The sequence below is a fragment of the Aphis gossypii genome, chromosome 1 (assembly GCF_020184175.1).
Source record: "Aphis gossypii isolate Hap1 chromosome 1, ASM2018417v2, whole genome shotgun sequence".
NCBI lineage: Eukaryota > Metazoa > Arthropoda > Insecta > Hemiptera > Aphididae > Aphis > Aphis gossypii.
The window spans coordinates 60,054,509-60,075,539 of record NC_065530.1 but is presented as its reverse complement, the minus strand read 5'-3'; the positions used below and the strand labels follow the sequence as shown (position 1 = coordinate 60,075,539).

At 25.3% G+C, this 21,031-nt stretch overlaps 3 protein-coding genes and 1 long non-coding RNA gene across 8 annotated transcripts; 1 reads left to right on the top strand and 3 right to left on the bottom strand.

The window, feature by feature from the left end:
- Window positions 1–825: 825 nt before the first annotated feature.
- Window positions 826–15,204, bottom strand: LOC114124728 (secretory carrier-associated membrane protein 1). Of its 4 annotated transcripts, none has more exons than XM_050197636.1 (10): window positions 15,190–15,204; window positions 3,045–3,270; window positions 2,420–2,515; window positions 2,036–2,176; window positions 1,892–1,970; window positions 1,691–1,819; window positions 1,472–1,628; window positions 1,287–1,388; window positions 1,098–1,218; window positions 826–1,028 (listed from the first exon to the last, which is right to left on the bottom strand). In XM_050197636.1, exons 2-10 carry the CDS (start codon window positions 3,105–3,107, stop codon window positions 909–911), a joined length of 1,008 nt encoding a protein of 335 aa, XP_050053593.1. In that variant the 5' UTR covers window positions 3,108–3,270; window positions 15,190–15,204; the 3' UTR covers window positions 826–908. The 4 variants fall into 4 exon arrangements, with proteins under 4 accessions (XP_050053593.1, XP_050053592.1, XP_027843879.1 ...); XM_050197635.1 differs by lacking the exon at window positions 15,190–15,204 and adding an exon at window positions 3,536–3,552; XM_027988078.2 differs by lacking the exon at window positions 15,190–15,204 and having other exon boundaries at window positions 3,045–3,418.
- LOC114124729 (U3 small nucleolar ribonucleoprotein protein IMP3) lies at window positions 3,677–20,964 on the top strand. 2 transcript variants are annotated; one of them, XM_050197641.1, is made up of 5 exons: window positions 3,677–4,073; window positions 4,131–4,238; window positions 6,438–6,644; window positions 16,783–16,833; window positions 19,177–20,964. In XM_050197641.1, exons 1-4 carry the CDS (start codon window positions 3,937–3,939, stop codon window positions 16,784–16,786), a joined length of 456 nt encoding a protein of 151 aa, XP_050053598.1. In that variant the 5' UTR covers window positions 3,677–3,936; the 3' UTR covers window positions 16,787–16,833; window positions 19,177–20,964. The 2 variants fall into 2 exon arrangements, with proteins under 2 accessions (XP_050053598.1, XP_027843881.1); XM_027988080.2 differs by lacking the exons at window positions 16,783–16,833; window positions 19,177–20,964 and adding an exon at window positions 9,247–9,458.
- On the bottom strand, window positions 9,448–12,488 carry LOC126549126 (uncharacterized). The gene is made up of 3 exons (XM_050197642.1): window positions 12,277–12,488; window positions 11,003–11,122; window positions 9,448–9,550 (listed from the first exon to the last, which is right to left on the bottom strand). Exons 1-3 carry the CDS (start codon window positions 12,396–12,398, stop codon window positions 9,514–9,516), a joined length of 279 nt encoding a protein of 92 aa, XP_050053599.1. The 5' UTR covers window positions 12,399–12,488; the 3' UTR covers window positions 9,448–9,513.
- On the bottom strand, window positions 17,131–19,152 carry LOC126549127 (uncharacterized). Its single transcript, XR_007603296.1, has 3 exons — window positions 18,934–19,152; window positions 18,735–18,865; window positions 17,131–17,605 (listed from the first exon to the last, which is right to left on the bottom strand). It is a non-coding gene; the product is annotated as an uncharacterized LOC126549127 (long non-coding RNA).
- Window positions 20,965–21,031: the final 67 nt, after the last annotated feature.

Sequence of the window (21,031 nt, the reverse complement as noted above, 5' to 3'; positions counted from 1 at the left end):
GTCGGCGTGGCGTATCACGCATGAAGATTGAAGTGGGACGCCGGGATCCCACGACCCACAGCCACAAAGCAGGGGAATAAATAATATATTATTACCATTTACCGTAGCCACAGGGCTGCTGAATGGAAATAGCTATACATATTTTACCGTCACACTGTCACGTGGAGGATAGTAATGACTAAACCATTTAGGCGTTCGCATCACGTCTGGTCATCATAATTAATGCAATGTTTGACGATGATTAATGCAGTATTTAGTCTGTGATTACCATAATTCGTCGAGCAATGGGGTACAATTACTACACAAATTAAATTTCATATTTTTTTTTTTTTTTATCCAAATTTTAATATAGTATATTATTATTAATTTTTTAAATTATTTGATTCGTGCACATCTAATGGCGAATAAAATTCAATTAAAGAAATTCAAGTTAAACAAAATTTTTTACATTATTTCATATAGTTAAGATATAGGAATGATTATATATAATAACAAAACAAACAAACTTCTAATGACGTAAAAATTGTATATAAAACAATAAAACCATAATAAATTATCATAAAATATATTATGTTTATATAACTTCGAACTCAATAGAAAAAAAAATGATAATATATAGGATAATTAAAATCCTAATAATATTTAATTTTTAGGACAAAATAATTTTATGTATTAAAGAAGTCCTAGTGATTAATAAAATTCAAACAAAAATGACTCATCATTATGAAATTGTTATCATTTTTGCTTGAAAATATTTGAATAATGACTATTACGCTAAAATATGCGATAGATTAAATGTTCTTTTCAGTTGCATTATGTACAATATTGATCACAATATAACAATGTATATTCCGAAGTAAAATTAAGTGTTAAATAGAATATATATTGAGAATGTATGATTTGTTATTTTAAAATCTGATGTTGGATGCTATAACATTGGAGACTGCACCACTAGAAATAACACCAGAACGGAATTCTTCTTGTGCTTTAGCAAAACTGGCGCCTGAGCTACGATAAATTCTATGAATCTAAAAAATTAAAATAATAATAATTAGGTAATATTGATCAATGATTGGTGTTATTATTTTTTTTTTTACCTTGGTCAACAAAAGGAAGTCCATAGTTGCACCAAGAGAAAAGGCAATTCCCATCAATGTCACCAGAGTGCCTAAAAATGGGTGAGCGTCCTCGTAAAGCCTGACAGCCATAAACAATCCACTATAAAATAGCAAATAGAAATTTTAAAAATGGCACAATACAATTTGTTGGATAGTAAAAATAATTACCAATAACCAGATTCATATGTGCCCAAAGCTTGTACTACTGCTATAACAAACTGGATACAAAACACAAAGAAGTAAAGCATGAAGTTGAAAGAGCTGTCGTCACTATAAGAAAAATAAAACAATAATTAAACAAATAAAAAAAGTAAAAAGTAAACAAATAAAAAATTGAACTTTTTAGTATTTACCGAAAAGCTTTATATCCTGGACGGAACCAAAATAAAAATGAAAGTGGTACTAATATTCCAGCATAAACAATTGAAAAAATAAAAGTAGCTATCGCTCCAGTTAAGAAGAGTAACAAGGTACCAATCAATACATTACATGCTAGTAATCCAGTATGGTCTATAAAATAAACGTTTGTCATTAACTCAAGTATTTAGTATATTTTGTTTTTAGTATCTTACATAACCATAAATAGTATAATTGTCGGACAACATGTTGAAAATCTGGTGGAATTTCTACACTTATGTCCAAATAAAAACATGGTTGATAGCAAAACCCTTTAGGTAATGGTGGCCAATTGTTTTGTCGAACTAGAACAATTCATAAAAATATTTTTCATTAATTTTTATACAAAAATTAGTATATAATATAATAACAAATACCATTTATTGAAGCGGTACGCAATTCCTCTTCTCTTTTATCTAGTTCAGCTTGTCTCCGATCAAGTTCAGCTTTTCTAGCCTAATTAAATTATGATATTAATTAGCACAATTTCAATAAAAATTCAGTAAAAATAAAGTAAATACCAATAAATCAGCTGACATATCGCCAGTAGTTCTTCCATAAGTAGGAGCAACTTGTGGAGTAACTGGATACTCTTGTGTTGGTGACATGACAGCAGGCATAGAATTCAGTGGTGGATTGGCTGCACCTCTAACAGGAGGTTTCTGTAATAAAATATTAAAGTAAAGAGTAGAAGTCTAATTTAGTTTAATTTACTTTTAAAATATAAATATATATATTTTTAGATTTTACTTAAAGTATAAATTATAAATATGTATCACATACTATAAAAAATTTTATTTAAGACAAATTACAAAAACAAACAATACTAATAAAACTAAAGAATAATGACAACTAAACAAAATAATATTTATAGTAATTATTAAGTGCAATAGCTATAATGTTACCGCATTGTTAACAACATTTTGATCCTTTCCAAATGGATTGAAGTCTTCAATTAAAGACTGAACTTTATTATTTGTTAGTTCTTTGACTGAAGGGTCCTAAAAAAAATAATTAAAAACACAATTTTTCCCTTATACTAAAACATAAACTTATTAAGTTACATTTTTGTACATTATCTGCTTAAATTATTTATAACATTTACTACAATTATTAATATTAATAGTAACAATTGCTTTGGAATATATATATACGTATTGCCTACCCGTAAGTAATGCAAGTTAAATTATATAGTGGGTGTATACATATTATTATCATTTTGATTATATTAATAAGGAGAAAGCTAGAAGTTAACAAATAACAATTCATAATAATAATTTTTTCTCTAGATAGTGTTCAAATATATATTTGAACCTCATAGTTTATGAGCATATGTGATGAAATCTAAGTTAAAACACATATGACAAATATAATTATATTCACTTATAAAAAAAATTACAATGTGGTATTTTTTAAGTTAATTATATGTAATATAAATGCGATGATATTGATAAGCAAATTACTTATTTATAATAAAATAGAACCCACTGATTTTATTTACATTTGAATAAAAAAAACATTAAAAATTACCTGAAAAGGATGACCCACGGAAGGGGTGGGATCACCGAAAGGATTTTCGTCAGGTTCAGCCATAGTTATTAGTTATGTAATATGTAAAATCCTATGAGCGGAGCGACACGAGCTTGTTATATTTTCGTTACTGTTAAGTATTACACAAAACAGTAGACTGTAACTATACTTGAATTCACTTCGAGAATGACATGGTATAACGTTTACCAAATGACGAACCTAAACACTAAAACAAATGATTCGTTAACGGTAGCCTGTTTATACTCATACAATATTTCTATGCGACTATTCGACTGACGACTGCCGATATGCCGAATGCCAAAGTGCCAATTATTATGTTAATCGACGAAAGATTATAAAATGACAGAAAAAATTTTCAGAATTATGTGACGTACGCTATCAATAAATGGAAAAAAAACTATGTTACAGTGTGTGAACGAGATAAATGTATTGCTATAACAATAATATTAATTGAATAATAACTGTCTTACGTTTAATAGACACATGATTACAATTGAGAATAAACTCAAAAAACAGTTGAAAATAATTTTATCACGCAATTATTTTTATTGTGAGTGTAATGAGAGCAATAATTTTAAGATTAATTGTCATTTTGCAATGTAAATTTACTCATGGATAATTCCAGAATTAAAATGTTGGACTTCCTGTTGGGTGATAACGAGCCTTCTATTTATCGTAGAGATTAGAGATTATCTGTTATCTTATCATTTCACTTTTACAGTATCAGACACGTTTTCTATACCTAGTAAAGTGCGGCGGCTACCGGCTAGTATACTAAATACTTGTTTACTTGTTAATTAATTATTTGAATTTTATTTTTAAATTCATTAATCAACCAGTCACTATAAAATAAAACCTATCTAGCGTCAATATGGTTAGAAAATTAAAATTTCATGAACAAAAATTGTTGAAGAAAGTTGACTTTATATCATGGGAGTTGGACAACAATTTACACGAATTAAAAATTATGAAAAAATACATGATTCAAAAACGAGAACATTACACTTTGTAAGTTTATAATCTATCAAGGTAAGAACAATTAATTGTATCTTTGGTCTGTTTTAGATATAACAAGTTGTCCAGAGAAATACGAACTGTAGCAGAAAAGATTAAAAATTTAGAACCCAAAGATCCATTTCGAAATGAACGAGGTGCTCAGCTCTTGGAAAAATTGTAAGATTAAATATATTCCCTACTTTTAAATATTGTAATGAAAAACAAATTTTGCATGTTAAAAAGTGTAGAAATAATACACTCAAAATTAAAAATTAAAATCATTATTACTTCTGATTGAAAATTGAATTACAAACATAAACTTAATTCAACTGAAGTTACTCAATTTTCCATATTATTACTTTAAATTAAATTATGATTAAATAAAATGAATATTACATTTTTTCATTGCATATTTCCTCTATTATCTATTATTATAACCATACGTCAACAGTTTCTTATCTAAATGTATACCTATTTATAATTATTTGAGTAATATTTTTTGAAGTCTGTTAAGTTAATATTTTATCTAAATTTGATTTGAATTGAACATTAAAAAAGTAGCAATTGAGGTACCACTCTGCTGTATTGTAGATGTTGAGTAGGTCTTTTTGATAGATGTGTTAAATTAAAATTCCATAATTTATTATTATATATACAAAACATGATTATGTGTGGAGATGATCTGTCAGCCTATATCATTAAGAATATTTCATGATTTGTTTTTTGATACAGCTATTAGTTATTTATTTTAATTTAAGTATTATGTCTGGTAGATTTAATTTTTCTAATAACTTCGCTTATTATTTTATTGCTATAACAACATATATTATTTATATCATAATATTATTGTTTTTTATTTTTAACACTAGTATACCACTGAATATCAGTTAGAAAAAGTAAATGATATAAATAAGGAATATCTTAAAATTAATCTAAATGTCATTGTGTAATGTGTATCTATAGAAAATGTCCTTATTATATGTGCAAAAGTTTAAAATCCTTCATGAATTATGATATTAAATTATTACAAAATACCTAATGAACATCATCATACATTGTTTAAATATTTAATTTCAACCAAATATGAATTTCAAATCTATATATAAAAAAAAAAAAACTAATGAAAAATATTATATTAAATTTTCAAACGTTATCTGTAAAAATTAAAGATTATATAAATTAATTGTAGATTGAAATTTTCTTTATTTTGACACAATTTCAAATTAAAATGCATATAAAATACTTTAGATTGTGCCTATGCAATTTTAAACAGTTATTCAATAATATTCAATAATTTTGACTTGACGAATAATTTTTTACAGTTATTTTATAGATAAAATATTGAAAAATGCTTAATAGCTATAAATAGCTAAAAAAACATTTTTAATTTGAAAATTATACCTTGTATAGAAACTGACAATTTAAACATTTGGTCAAATTTTCAATTACCAAGGATAAATTTTTTTTTAATTACTACAAAATAATAAAAATTGTTTGAGGAAAAATAGTTGTTTTACGATGAAGAGAGTAAATATATGTAATATAAAATCTCATAACAATTTGAATTTCAAAAGTTTAAACTTATAAAAAAACAAATATGATTTTTTGTAATATATATGTTAAAAAATGTATAAAGAAGTTTGTATTAAATTTTCAAATTTTAAGTATGAATATTTAACAACAAAATAATTTATTCTAATTTTCTATTTTATTAATACTTTCAAAATGTTTTGATTTATGATTCATGCTTAACTTTTTTTTTTAATTTATATTATTAACAACTTATGAGAACCTTATATTAAATTGTCAAGGTTTTTGAGGTAATGATTTTTTTTTATAGACAATTAAAAAAAAATTACAATAGTCTATAAATATCTAAAAAATGTTGAAATATTTTGAAATTCTATGAATAGAAAGTGATAATATTAAAACTTGGTGAAAATGTTAAATATCTGAGCTTATTTGTTAATCATAACAAAATAAAAAAAATAATTTTATCAATAAATGGTTTAGCATAAAATTTCAATATTTTTTTTTAATTTTCCCAATTATAAATAAAACACTGAGAATTTTATGTTTTTTACTTTTTAAAATTTTTACTGTTACAAAAAGTAATGACTTAAGGTACGTTTTCCCTGCTGCGTCCAAACGCAGCTCTAGTTTAGACTAGTAGTGCGTCCAAGCGCACCTCTATAATTACCAACGTGCTGTGTTAAACATAAATAAGAAAACAATCACATATAAAATGCATGTATCTAATAACAATGCGTCTGACGTTGCAGGGAAAACATACTTTATTGAGTAGTGACATACAAAAAATACATCTTAAAAAAATATCCAATTATATAATATTTATAAATAAGTATTTTATTTTAGATACATGATGGGATTAATAACAACAAAAAGGAACTTTGAACTTTGTTCAAAGATAACTGCATCATGTTTTTGTAGACGTCGATTACCTGTTATAATGGTTCGGTCTAAAATGGTTCAAACACTGAAATCTGCTATCACCTATATAGAACAAGGACATGTTCGAGTTGGTCCACAATTAATTAAAGATCCAGCATTCTTAGTATCGAGGTATGTTAATATGTTTTATCACATTTTTTTTTTCAATTTGAGCCACCTAATGTAGAACTTTTAGATTATTAGTTTATTTAAATATTTTAAAATCTGATTATTCTTAAATAATTTATAATTAGGTACCCTAAATTATAAAATATATCCAAGTAAATTAGGTTATATATTATACAGGTAATATTTGCCTAATTTACCTAAAAATTTAAGGTACTTCCGTGATATCTCGATTACCTTAGGTGCACAACTGAATTATCTTGACTACCCAAATATTTCCAAAACTACCTATTATATAATCAACCGTGTATTTCGACTATCGCAATTTTTTAAATTAAATTGAATTTTAATTAATATATTCCTATTATAATATTGTTTAATTAACATTTAGTTAAATCTATTCTGAAACACAATAAAATGCATAAAAATGTAAAAAACGTATATAATAGTATAAAAATGACTCTTTTGTCTCGCAAATTCCTTCAAATATATACTGTTCGGAAAGTACCCTCCCAACATGATTTTTTCTTTTTGAAAATTAACTTTCATCAATTTCTATAATTTTCTCCGATCCACATATTTTTCCTAGTGGCTTATTTTCAATAGCCATTGCACATACTTTACATAAGTAATTATTCCAGTCAATAACTGTATTTTCACTTAAATTTAATTCTTGTTTACACCACTTACTACTTGTCATTTCATTATACTAGTCATATATGAATCGCAAATAACTGCACATATCATAAGTGATATTTGTGATTTCGCCATTACGTATATTTACGTTTCTTTGGCATTTTTTAATGTTACATTTCCAAAAGATCTCTTTTCCAAAATACAACTTTGTCAAGTGATTGCTCGGACAAATTCGTGCACTTGGCAACACTCCGTATTCTTGGAGAAAATGAACAGCCTTCTTCTCGGATGATGGCAAATTAAAAAAATTCATATTGACTAGACGTAGCGTTAATATGGACAATAGGACGATTGTCGAATGATTTACAAAATAAAAACCAACATAAAATGGTTAAAGTCAACTAATTGGCTTATAGTAAATTGTACACCAAAAACAAAATTAAATTGCACATTACAATGATACACATTACAACTCGGTAATATATATTTATTAATAAATTCTTATACAGAAGTAGTCGAGATAACCCATAATATGATTCTAACAGGTAGTCTTGGAAATATATGGGTAGTCAAGATAGCATGGAAGTACCGAATTTAACCTATTTATCTATATTTCAATAATTATTATACTTAAGGCTTACCTTTTTTTCCTCCGTAGACAATACTTAAATCAATTGTCTTTATTTGTTTTTTTTTTTCATAATTTAAACTTTATAAATACTTAAAATAATTACAGTGGAACTACGAAAACTCAAATCGGTTGATGGTAAAAAAAAATATTCATTTTACAAAAAATATATAAAATATATATTATAAAGCAGGGGCCAAGCCATTCCTTCGAGTTATCGAAAAACTTATAGAGGTTAGAGTTATCGAGGTTCCACTGTATAACTAATTTTGCTCAATAATATCATGTAATGAAAATCAGAATACATTAACCCAATATTTAGATTAACATGTTCCTATATATTATATTGTAATTATATCAACAGTTAAAAACATCACATTAGTGATCACAGTATGGAACAAATATTTATGGTAGCTATAATAATGTGCTGTATAAATAATTTATCTGAAGTATTTCTTTTCCAATTCTGTACCTTTCATATTAAGAAAATTGGAGGACAGGGTGACTGAGTGTTCTAGGGCGTCGGTTGCGATACGCACCGTCACCGGTTCAAACCTCAGTCACGGGCAGCACCTCTCTTCGGGCAAGTCATGGTGTCTGGAGAGAGAGGCCACCATCCTCCACCACGGGCATGACAGAAAGCAGGTGCCTAAATAGAAATTCTGCCAATTAGGCGTCCGAACTATAGGCCTTCGTGCCTACTCCCTGGACTAAATACGCCATACGAAAAAAAAAAAATTAAGAAAATTTTATTCTGTACTCCTAACTTTAAGGCGTTTAAATAATAAAAAGCAAAAATCACTATTTTCTAATGACCAAAATATTAATTTTTGAGCAACCAATATTGATATTATTAACTGTATCATCAAAAGTGATGTATTATGGAAATACCCAGGTTCTTATGTTGATATATTGATATAATAACAATTACATTAATATTGTTTTTGGTCCAACATATTCAGATTAAAACATATTTATATTACAAAATATATTGTTGTATGACTTTAAAATATATAATCTTAGACATTAATCCAATATTAAAGTAATGTATACATATATTTTTTTCTCAGATATCTATTATTATAGTATTATTTACTCAAATATAGTATCATAACTTTTACTTTAGAAAAGAATGGTATTATATCTATATTTTGTATTTTCTTGATCTAATTTATTATAATAGTAAAAAATAAATAAATAATTTATAATTTGTGCTTAAAAACATTATAGTTTAAAAAAAAATTAATTTTTAAACTCAATATAATCTGCAATACTTTGTTAAATTTAAAACTAAAGCTTAAATAAAATAAAAATATTTAATACTGTACAATATAATATTTTCAGACCTTTAGAAGATTTTGTGACATGGGTGGATAATTCAGCTATCAAGAAACGTGTTCTTGAGTATAATGACCTAAGAGATGATTTTGAGATAATGTAACATAGATAGTAATTTACTTTAATTATAACTGATAAGTAACTATTTTAATTCTTATTTTTTACATGCATATTTTGTTAGTTATTAATTATTATAAATAAACCATGTTTACATCAAACCATTTTGTTTTGAACTGCTATTCAACATATTATTTAAATATCCTTGTGTTTAGTTCATGTGTGAAATTTGAACTTGTAATTTATTAGATTGCTTGAAAAATAGAAAAATAAGTATTAAACAAGGTTTAGCTGAACATTAGTGGAAAGTTTTTTTTTAAATATATTTAAAGGTTTTTGTTATAGTTCATTTCCTATGGGTTCAATTATTTTCAGATACTTATATAGTTATAATTTGTAAATTGATAAATAAATATTTTTCTAAGATTTAATTATTGAAAACTAAATTTTATCACGTTTAGTACCAAGATTAATAGTTTCAATGTGTTAATCACTGTTCTCTAAAAAATGATATTTTTTTAAAATATATTTTTGTTTTATTCTATTTTATATTAGTTACACAATAATATTATAGTAAAAATACCTTTAATAAATATAAAATAGTATATAACAATTATTTATTTTATATATTATTATTATTTATTTGTTTCTATTAATTATTATGTTTATTTTTAAAAATAATTACACGCTACAAATTATGCATATTTACTTAAAAAATTAATTTAAAAACAACGAATCTATACCAAATCAATTATCCAGATTCATTATGAAACTACATTCCTTCTCATATATTCTATACTAATACTTATAAAAATGTTAGTGTAGACTAATTATCAATGTGATAAATACACAGGCATTATGGTATTCCCCAATTTTTATAGGCAATATATTTTGCTAAGTTAAACTTTAACTTAGACTGAATTATAAAATTTTCGTGTCTAACAATTTAAACTACTTTAGTTTTTATCTTATTTAAGGCTTATTTATAATAATTAGTTTTAGTCATTTATTGTTTTTACTAATTACATATTTTTCTAATGCAAATTTTAAATATTACCCTTGTATATTAATTACTGCTCAAACTTTATCAAATTCTACATTAATTATGACTACACTGCACAAATTGTAATGCAACTCTCATATAATTATTACAAGTATTATTAGAATATTTTAAAAGTTAAAACTAATTTTCTATTCATTAAATTTGTGAGTACTGAAATTATTTTAACATGCTTTATTAATTTTGTGGATAAAATAATCTTTATTTAGCCATAGTTGACAAGATAATATTATGTTTAATATAGGTTTGTGTGAAATTAAAGTAAAAGTAAATAATATTTTTACTGCTCATTAATTAATAATTATTATACTTCTGTACTATTATGTTATAAAAATACATAAATACCGCCAGCCAAAATAACAGTATATAGTATTTATTTTACTAAATTTACAGGAAACGTTAAATCTATTTAAAGTTGGTAATTTAATCAAATTGTTAAATATTTTTTTCTTATTAATATTATAATGTCCATTAACATCATCTAAAGTATAATCAAACTAAATAATATGTCATCACTGTCATTTTGTCAGAGAAAAATAATATTTTAACAAGTTTCCAAAAATAATAAGCAAAGTATTTAATATATTGTTATAATGCATGAGCCTGTTGCATAAATATTTATGTATAATAATTGTTTATAAATACTTGAGTTTCCAGATGGTTTTATAAAGACTTGTTAGAGTTGAATTCATATGAATACATTCTTTGCAATTATGTATTGATTTACTGACTGCATTTATTTTTAATATATTTTTGAGCAACATACTGTTAAAAAATAATTTTTAATGATTAATTTATAGGTACAGTGATTTTAATTATTTTATTTAGATATGTTCACAATATTATGAATTAAAAATCATTAAACTATTTTAGTATTTTCTAATGACAAAACAATTATGTTCTCAGAGACCATAAAATTAATGAATATAAATAATTCATATAATTCTGTGTTGCTACTTTAAAACCAATCATATATAAATTAAGTTAAATAATTTTATTATAAAAGGATTTTGATTCAAGATTATAATTTAATTTAGGTCACACATAATCATATGCTAAACATGTTGAAATATTACTTAAAACTACCACAATAAGAATTACATTATAATTTTAAAATATTTATATTTACTGAGATTTAAATAAATAAACATGTTTCCAATTAACCATTTGGTTTTGACTGCTATTTAGCATATTTTATTCAAATAGGTTTGTGTTAAATTTATGTGTGGAATTCAAAATCGTAATTTATTAGAATGCTTTAAAATTAGAAAATAAGTGTTTTATAAGGTTTAGCTTAACACTAGGATATATTTTTCTTAGATTTAAAAGTTTTTTTATATAGTTATATAATATGGGTGAATTTGTAGGTATTTAAAAGTAACCATAATTTAAATATTGATAGATAAAAAATAACTATTTTTCTTGAGTTTAATTATTGAAAATTAAATTTTATCACGTTTACTATTAATGTTATTAAGTATTAATTTTGATAGTTTTATTATGCTTATCTTTGTACTTTTACCTAATATTGATAACGTTTTTAATATATTGGTGTATTTCATATTATGTTTTAAGTAAGTTCACAATTATAGTAAAAATTCTAACAAACATAAAATTGAGTTCAAAAACTGTTTATTAATATAATATTTATTACTATCATTATTATTTTATTATACTAGCTATATTAATTATTTCAAATAATAATTACACACTACATAAATGGATATTCTGTATCATATATATATATTTTAATAAATGCCTGTATCTGTTTCAAAACCAATCAGTTATGAGTAATTGTTTAATAACTTATCTATTTTAAAATTAATAGGCAATAAGTTAATAAGTTATTAACTAAACATAACATTATTCATTCTCCTACACAAATAAACTTATATTTAAAACTGATTTTAAGTAGGTACTTGAGTTTCCAGATGATTTTATAAAGATCTGTAAGAATAGTTGAATGCATATGGCCAGATCTATTGTAATCATGTCTTGCTTCACTATCTATATTTTTTTTAAATATTTTCTTGAGCAACATACTGTTTATGATTAAATTTTAATTATTAATTTACAGATACAACAACTTGGGTAATTTTAGATAGTTGTATTCACAATAAAATATAGTAGTTTATGCAATAAACTGTATTTTTAATTTTTTTTTGGTAGTAAACAAAAATAATCCATAAAAATGTAAGATAAATGTTCATATAATTTTGCGCTACTACTTTTAAACTAATCTATACAATTAAAGTCTAAAAGTATATAATACAACTGAAGAGTTTGTGTTTTGTTTGAAAAGTATATTACCTGGAACTCAGATGGATTAAAAATATTCTTTTTGCATTTAATATCCCAAATCTTGAGAAAGATTATAATCTTAATTATGAGTGCTATGACCCTCATAAGATCCAAGACCCAAGCAAATATAAAAAAGTCCTAAGCGAAAATGAATGACTTTATCCATTTATATCCACAAATCCATAATGTCAATTAATAATGAAATAAGTTTTAAAACAATACTAAAAATATTGTCTATAAAGAAATACTTTAAATTATTTATAAATAATCCTATTTTTTAAAAATTAAACTCCGGTAATCGGTTGTAGCCCTTGTGGGTACAGTTATAAATTATAATACACAATATAGGTACTCCGTACTCGTATATTATAGAAGTAGTATTGACAATATTGTTATTATAATGCTTATATCCTTATACCAAATATTTAATTAAGAATTGAATAAAATTTGTATTATATATAAGAGATATCATTTTTTATGAGTAACAACTAACAAAGTCATACTCATATATAAAAAAATCCTTTTCATTTTTATAGATACCTATGTATGAATTGTGATATTATAGGTTGTAACCTACTTAGTTTTCCACATTATCTTAAATACGGACAAAATATTTTCGTTGGTTGACTTATATTCTGTTGGCTGCAATTGACTCATACCCTGTTTAATGGTTATACTTAATTATAACAGATGAAAAATAGTGTCCTGAGGTTTTAATTTACCTATTTGAAACCATTTCAAATCATTGATCAAACTTAAAAATACATCATTCAAATTTGTAAATTAATACCTAATGTTTATTGAGTCGTTGCATATACTCATCATTTTTTTAATACTTTTAGTGGACTGTACCTCCTCCTATTCGTTTAATTATTTTTTCATTGTAGATTTTTTTCTCTAAAAAACTACTTTAAACAATGTTTTAAAATTAAATATTTAATCGTTTACTGTTTACCTAATTATTACTATTAATTCACAGTAGAGAAAGGTAAACTGGTTAACTGACGAATGGCCACTGGCCAAGGACCAAGGTCCAGGTCGGGCAGGTTCCAGGATTTATGAAAAAGTCAATTCATGTGGTGTTAATTAAAAGTAAGTTCACAATTACAACTTGCCGTGTCAGGTAGTATTTAATTTTCTGATTGGATCACTAAGACAAGGTAATAAAAGTCCTATTGTATCTACCAAAACGTAACCATGATAAATAGGTACTATTTTTGACCATGGTATAGAATATGTAAAAAAATATTAAAATACTATTTTTTTGTTTTACGGATTCTGAATTTTAAAACTATTTACATATTAGTAATTTACTAATTATGAATTTAATATTTAGGTACTTATTTAAATACTATAAATGTCTAAATGAGGTTGGTCCTAATTAAATTCATATAATGAGTTTACTCAATGCATAACATTTTTAAATACAGTGTAAAACCTGTCATTTATTTTGTGGACAAATTATTCGTTACCGGCGACTCAATAAATTTTTAAATACATCATACCCTGTATGATAGTTACGTGAAAATGAAAACAGTATTTTTATCGTTTACCTGTTTATCATGGAAATATCTATACAGTTATCAATTAATAAATATAATCTATATTGATTAGGTCGATTAATAAATCATCGCATTAAATTTATTTTTTCAGGAACTGTTGACAGAGTTGTAATAGTTTTATGTGCGTATAACACCTCGGACTGCGTAAAGTTTTTATAACACATAATATTATTATTTTTATAACATGATTCAGTATCAAAAACTCTAAACCATAAATTAAAATTAATAGAAGTTAGTGAAAAAGATAAATTATCAGTGAAGCCATAGGTGGATATTGGGGGGGACTTGGAAGCTTAAGCTCCCTCAAAATGTAATCAATCCACACCAGATGGTTGAAACGTCTAAAAATATGTGTTTACATGGATAAGACAAACATGTTAAGCCCCTCCCCCCACGAATATGACCAATTTTCCGTTTATGAGTGAAACAAATTTGTGAACTTTCCAAGTATTGAAAAGTCAAGTCTATAATATTATACTGCATTTTTTTTTTTAACAAAAAACAGAAGAGTATGTAAATACAAATTTATTGTAATTTTTAAATATATAATTTTTAGATTTAGTATAATTTTTAACTACATCATGTAGGTAATAAAAAGTTGCTGTTAGAATTTATTAAATAATAAATATTTATGGTAACTGTTTTATGTCAACCTGTATTAACTGAAAACCTGTCTAAAATGGAAAAAATATTCGGTCCCGTTTGTTTTCATCTTAGACATGTTTTACTGTAGGTATGTATTTAATTTAACAGAATAAAAATTTTAAATTAGTAATATTTTAAGTAGGTAGGTATATCAATGTTTTTAAGAAATAAGATCTGTAGAAACATGATTTTTAAATTAAAAAAAATATATAAATTCACTGAATAGTGAATGGATCAATTTTATAAATATAATATTATACGGCAATGTTTATAATTTGTAACTGTAATGTGTTAGTATTCTGAGAGATGTAAGACTCTACTCACCGTAAACGTAGACTACGCAGTACGTATACCCCAATTTAATTTAATGTGTGTGTAAAAATCTTATGATAACTTTCAATTATTAAACTCAAAAATTTTAGCAAAATTAGCCAAAATAACACCAACCAGCTAAAAAAGTATCTACCAACTACTAAGCAATGTTGTAACTTGTATTATGTTAACAAGTTTGTAGTTGTTGACTTAAATGATCTTAATTTGTGTCGATCGTCATTCGTCAACAATAATTTTATCTAATTCTGAAATTATTTTAACCGATGCAATGGATTCATGTATTATTGGTGTTATTGAAAGTAGGTAATGAAATATGTCTGTAATTTTAAAATAGATTAAGCACCTAATAATCTTAAAATATTTTAGCACGATAGCAGTGAGTACATTTTAAAATGTAAGATAAAACATGCATTATTGTTACTTTGATATAGATTTCATTAAAAAGCAAATAAATCATGGCCTACACTTAATTAAGAATGGGATAAATAACAATTCATTTTAACTTTATTTATCAAAATCCAATTTTATATACTTAAAAATAAATCAACTACCAAATGACTTTATTAACAATATTGTTCTGCGTTCTGCATAAAAGCTGTTACAAAGTAAAATGATTACAGTTGTCTAATTATTAAAATACCTAATCAATAAAATTAAATGTTATGCTTATACTTTGTAGACAAGTAATTAAAATAGAACTGTCATATTGAAAAACTACGACTCAATTCGAAAATTCTTCTTCATTTTTAAATCTTAAAGAAATGTCCTGTACAAAACCTTAAAGCTATGGCTTATAAATTTTTAATACATAAGTACAATCATTAAATCATATTATAATATTCACGTGATACTACACATGTCATATATTAAATTATTAAATAATATACAAATATAATCAGTTAATAATTGTGTCATACAGAAATAATTATTATAGTTATTACTTATTAATAAAAGTCGACTACTACGACTACACGAGTATACTATAAAAAACCAGAATTATAATATACATATATATATTATATATATATAATATATATGTATAATATAAATATAATAGCTATGAATATAAAATCATAAATAATCTTTATCGGTGTAAAGTATAAATAGTATAATCATACAGTTTAGCATGCCTACTGTATGACACAATTGAACAGTCGTCAAGAGTCTATTTATAGTTTCAAGTTTGGTTTTATAAAAATCATACAATTGGGTGGAATAAGACACGGTCATCACTTGTTTTCTTTGTAAAAAAAGATCGGGTCACAACAACTTTGTCTCCGTAAGCGAAACTCCACTTACATCCTCATCTCGAGCATTGGCCTATTTTATAGATAATTATTAATATATAGAACTAATTTTATACAAGTATTTATTTATTTTACATTTGTTTGCAGGATTTATAAAAGTAGGTACCTACAATAGGTTATACTACACGGTATGGTTTTAGTTGTGATATCGTATAAATCATCGGAATCAAGATGCGTTAAATTAAATACATATATAATTATTGCATCCATTATTGCCTATTAGTACTATGAGTTATTAATACACGATTTGTTTTTCATTCATTTTGGACGCTTCCAGATGACAAATGACAGCGCGTCGATGGGACGTTGAAGTGCAACATAATGTAATGTGAGTATATTATGTAAAATTTTTTTTCTTTTTACTGCTTCATAGGATAAAACGAACTGTATATAAATAAAATACATACAAGTTTCTAAAAAAGAAAATCCGGTCTCCCGAAGTAGTGTGTTTTAGTTTTTAATTTTTAATTTTATATATTTATATATTTCCATAGGCCTCATACCTAAATTAATATTTTACTATATTATAAGCTAAACAATAAAAACCAATTAAATAACATGACAAAATGTTTATTTATATACATTTATTCAATGGATTATTACATTTATTGTTATTTATTATAGGTATAAACAACACAATTTCTACAGCTATAGAAGCAGCATCCATTTTGGTTGGCATCATACAGTCATATTTGGGTAAAAAAGAGCAGAAATCAGATTCACGTCCAAGACCCAAGTGTTAATATAAATATTAATAATCATCAATGTAATCATTCAAAATGTGAAAAATGCAATTAAAAAAAATATATATAGTATTATACATTTATACCTATATATTGCATATTAATTATGATTTTGAACTCGTTTTTTTTTTTGACGTGGATCTGATTTTGCTCTTTTTTACCTAAATATGTCTGTATGATGCCAACCAAAATGGATGCTGCGTCTACAGCTGTATCAATTTTTGACACATCACGTGTTCTGATACTGATATCTTGACTATAGTCAATTGACATATTCATTTTTTTTATTTCATCGATTAATTCGAATAAATTGAAATTTGTTAAATTATTAAATTCCCTGTTTATGTTCTTTGGTTCCTTTAAAATATAAAAAATTAAAGTTAAGTTAAAATCACAAAAATATTTAGCCATCACTTAACCGGCTGAATTCTACCAGTTAATTAGACACTTTACCAGATATTGCGGTGCACACGAATTGCGTACCAAGTTTGGTAAAGAACCTACTTCCCGATCCTAGTACGTTTTAGCGCGGGGGGTGAAGCCAAAACCTTTCTGCAGATATATACATGTTTTTAACGATTCTTATCTGATTTAGCGTGAGGCTAAAACGTTCACAAGTTTTAACATCACTATTTAAAACAACACAAAATATATCAAACTTAAAAATTTGACTTACATCCATTTTTACTTTAATTAAGTATCTAATAATTAGACATCCACATATTTTAACAATACATATAAATTAAAATTACCACACTAAATAGGTATTTATGTCACATAAAACGTTGTGAACACACTAACCGATATTTACAATTTTATCTTATTTGGGTACATTTTACAGACAATTTTGAAAGTTACCCTGTGCATACCAATAGTTGCTATCATAATCGTTGTAAACTTTTAAGACAAAATACTACCACACATAGTAATACCTATACTACCTACTATGCCTACATGGCCATAACTATTAATATTGATACCATACCATCAGCTTGAGTCGAAAGAAACATTATATGAGATAACTTAACAGTTAACAGTACATTTTATAATCCACAACGCTGTATGTAACACGTATTCAGCCTGATTAAAAATATTTAACTTATATTATTATTACTGATACTTATATTATGAGTTATGACTATGTAATATGTATATAATATAATGTGACGATCATATTAATAAAAACAGAAATATGTATTTAAACTATTTATTGTTAATTTTTTTGGATTCATAACTATAAATCTTGATAATAAAACAATGTATGTAACATTTAATATTATGTATTTTGTTTTAAGTGTTTGTATAAAAATTACGAAACCTATCGCGCTGAATCAGATAAGGATCGGTAAAAACATGTATAAATCATGCAGAAGGCCACGTTGAAACGTACTAGGATCGGGAAATACGCCAACGGTTGTACGGAGAGCTACTGTGTCAATTGTAAAAACGACTCTTAGTCGTGTGCAAGGTATAACAATCAACTTACTTGTTTTTTTTTAATTCTACTACAACAATTGCTGTTGATAACACACATCAACATAATAAGATCGACATTACTATCATAATAATTGTCTTCTTTGAATGACCACGATTCATCACAATTTCCGAATGGTCCATCTAAAAAATACCAAACAATTTTATTTTTTCAGTTATAAATCAATTTTAGGCTATAATATAATATTTACCTCTATTATGGTGTGCTCTTTGTACATTTTGGAACAATTTCTCAATAATAAATAATGTATAATAGTTGTTTGTTTACTGAAATATTTGCAAAAATAACTTCTTAACGACAGTTGACGACAAAAGTCATTCAAGCCAACTTATTGTTATATAATATATACAATTGTAAAACTGCTCTTTTTTATCGATATTTATTTAATTTTGACTCCTTTAATTTCTATAAAATTGTATGCTTATTGTTTTAGAAACAACGCGATACTAACGAGAACAAGACGTGACGTGCCAGATTTTAATATATTGTCACCTACTAATGCAGAACCAATGAATAAAGAAAAATAGTCAGCCTATGACCACATTAATTATACTCTAAATTACAGGAACGTGTGCAAATCATATTATACAATAATTTTGTTACTTAATTTAACTAACAAATAAACATTACTGGTGATACTATTATAAGCACAATAATATAATAATATCAGTACACGTATCATAATAGTTATTACTTATTGGTAATAACTAGGGCTTGTAACTTCATGCACTAAAAAATTCATAAATAACTAACTACAAACGGGGCCCAAGATTACAGAATAATATGCCGATAATTAAATGTATGTATAGTATGGTAAAAATAAGATTTATTTCAATAATAAAGATCTCATAATAATAATGATGACTACTATGTAATTCATACATCATGACTGAATACAACACAATACGTCATATAGTTAACGACACGTAGCGAGTGAAATGCTGCACAGGAATTCAAATTTCAACGAAGGAGAGTGCATCGTCGAGCCATCAATACATTTTATGAAAATCTCAAGTTAGCACAAATTCATCTATCGGCTAAGGTCAAAATTAACTTGTGGAGAAAAAGCCTAGCCTGAGTGGTGAATATTGAAAACATATACTATCAGCAAATATGAACAATAATGGTAAGGAAACGTCTTTATATAAACTCTCTCTAAAATTGATGAGTCGTGGTGGGAATTTAAGTGTTCTATACAGGTATAGAACGGAATCAAATCCAAATAAGGGTTAAACTGAGAACAGCATACAGAGACTCGAGTGAAGAAGAAACTCTGGTGACACCATTGTTGTAGATTTTTAAGAGTGCACAAAAGTAGATACTACAACTACACCTGCACGCCGAAAGTTAAGATTACTACTGGTGTAAAATTTTAAAATAATAATAATTAATGATAAATACGTACGGGGAAAAACTCTTTTATGGGGTTGCTAGTGATTTAGGGGTACGAGCAGTAAACACTAACCAATAAATATTTATGTTCTATACGGTCGCTACTCCGGGTTAGGCTGCACAGAATATTATTATATATTCCTGTCGAAATAATACTCGCGTGTAAAGTATAAGACTACTGTGGACTCTTCGGGGCTTATGTATATTATTTTAATGTATGATATGCGTATACCGGAGATGTTCGGGAGAGTAATAAAACGGCCGCCGCCGCGTATAACTACTCTGGATCCGTACGAGTGCAAATGTGCAATCTTCAGGCGTACCGTTTATTTTTTTTTAATAATCCTTTAAAAGAAGCTATAAAAGACTATAATATATTACCAATTACCATATTAGTATTAATAACTGTGAATGATATAATTTTTTATACACTTTTCTTATTATTATTATTCTATTATTACAAACATTTGGCATTTAATAAAAAAAATTTAATTTATGCGTGATCAAATTTTTGATTTTGAACGAAATAGCCTAAAAATTTAAATTATTATGTAAAATACTCTCATCGAAAATACCGCATGTCGCATATTTTGTTCTCTTTGCTTAAACATCGAAAAATTTCAAATTTTTATGAAATTCATCAAAATCATGCGAAAATGTAGTTATATTTTTATATTTGTAATTCAAAAATATTATTCGTAGAAACTTAAAAAATTCCGTTATTAGTTAAATTATATTTTTTTATATAGGTACATTAATATTTTTAAAATATTTTAATTAATTTTTGGTTGTTTATAAACAATTAATAAATGTTTAAAGTTTTTTTTTTAATACTTCATATAGTGCTTATTATGCTGCTGTAAAAAATATATACTTCTCTAAACAAAAAAAAAAAA

Coding starts and splice junctions, on each gene's coding strand:
- LOC114124728 (XM_050197636.1), bottom strand. CDS start 3,107: ATGGCTGAACCTGACGAAAATCCTTTCGGTGATCCCACCCCTTCCGTG. Junction 1,629..1,690: donor ATTATACTATTTATGGTTAT/GTAAGATACTAA, acceptor TTTATTTTATAG/ACCATACTGGATTACTAGCA. Junction 1,389..1,471: donor CCAGGATATAAAGCTTTTCG/GTAAATACTAAA, acceptor TTTTTCTTATAG/TGACGACAGCTCTTTCAACT.
- LOC114124729 (XM_027988080.2), top strand. CDS start 3,937: ATGGTTAGAAAATTAAAATTTCATGAACAAAAATTGTTGAAGAAAGTT. Junction 4,074..4,130: donor AAACGAGAACATTACACTTT/GTAAGTTTATAA, acceptor GGTCTGTTTTAG/ATATAACAAGTTGTCCAGAG. Junction 4,239..6,437: donor GCTCAGCTCTTGGAAAAATT/GTAAGATTAAAT, acceptor ATTTTATTTTAG/ATACATGATGGGATTAATAA.
- LOC126549126 (XM_050197642.1), bottom strand. CDS start 12,398: ATGTTGCTCAAGAAAATATTTAAAAAAAATATAGATAGTGAAGCAAGA. Junction 11,123..12,276: donor AAAATCATCTGGAAACTCAA/GTACCTACTTAA, acceptor ATTTTTTAACAG/TATGTTGCTCAAAAATATAT. Junction 9,551..11,002: donor AAAACCATCTGGAAACTCAA/GTATTTATAAAC, acceptor CTATTTTTCAAG/CAATCTAATAAATTACAAGT.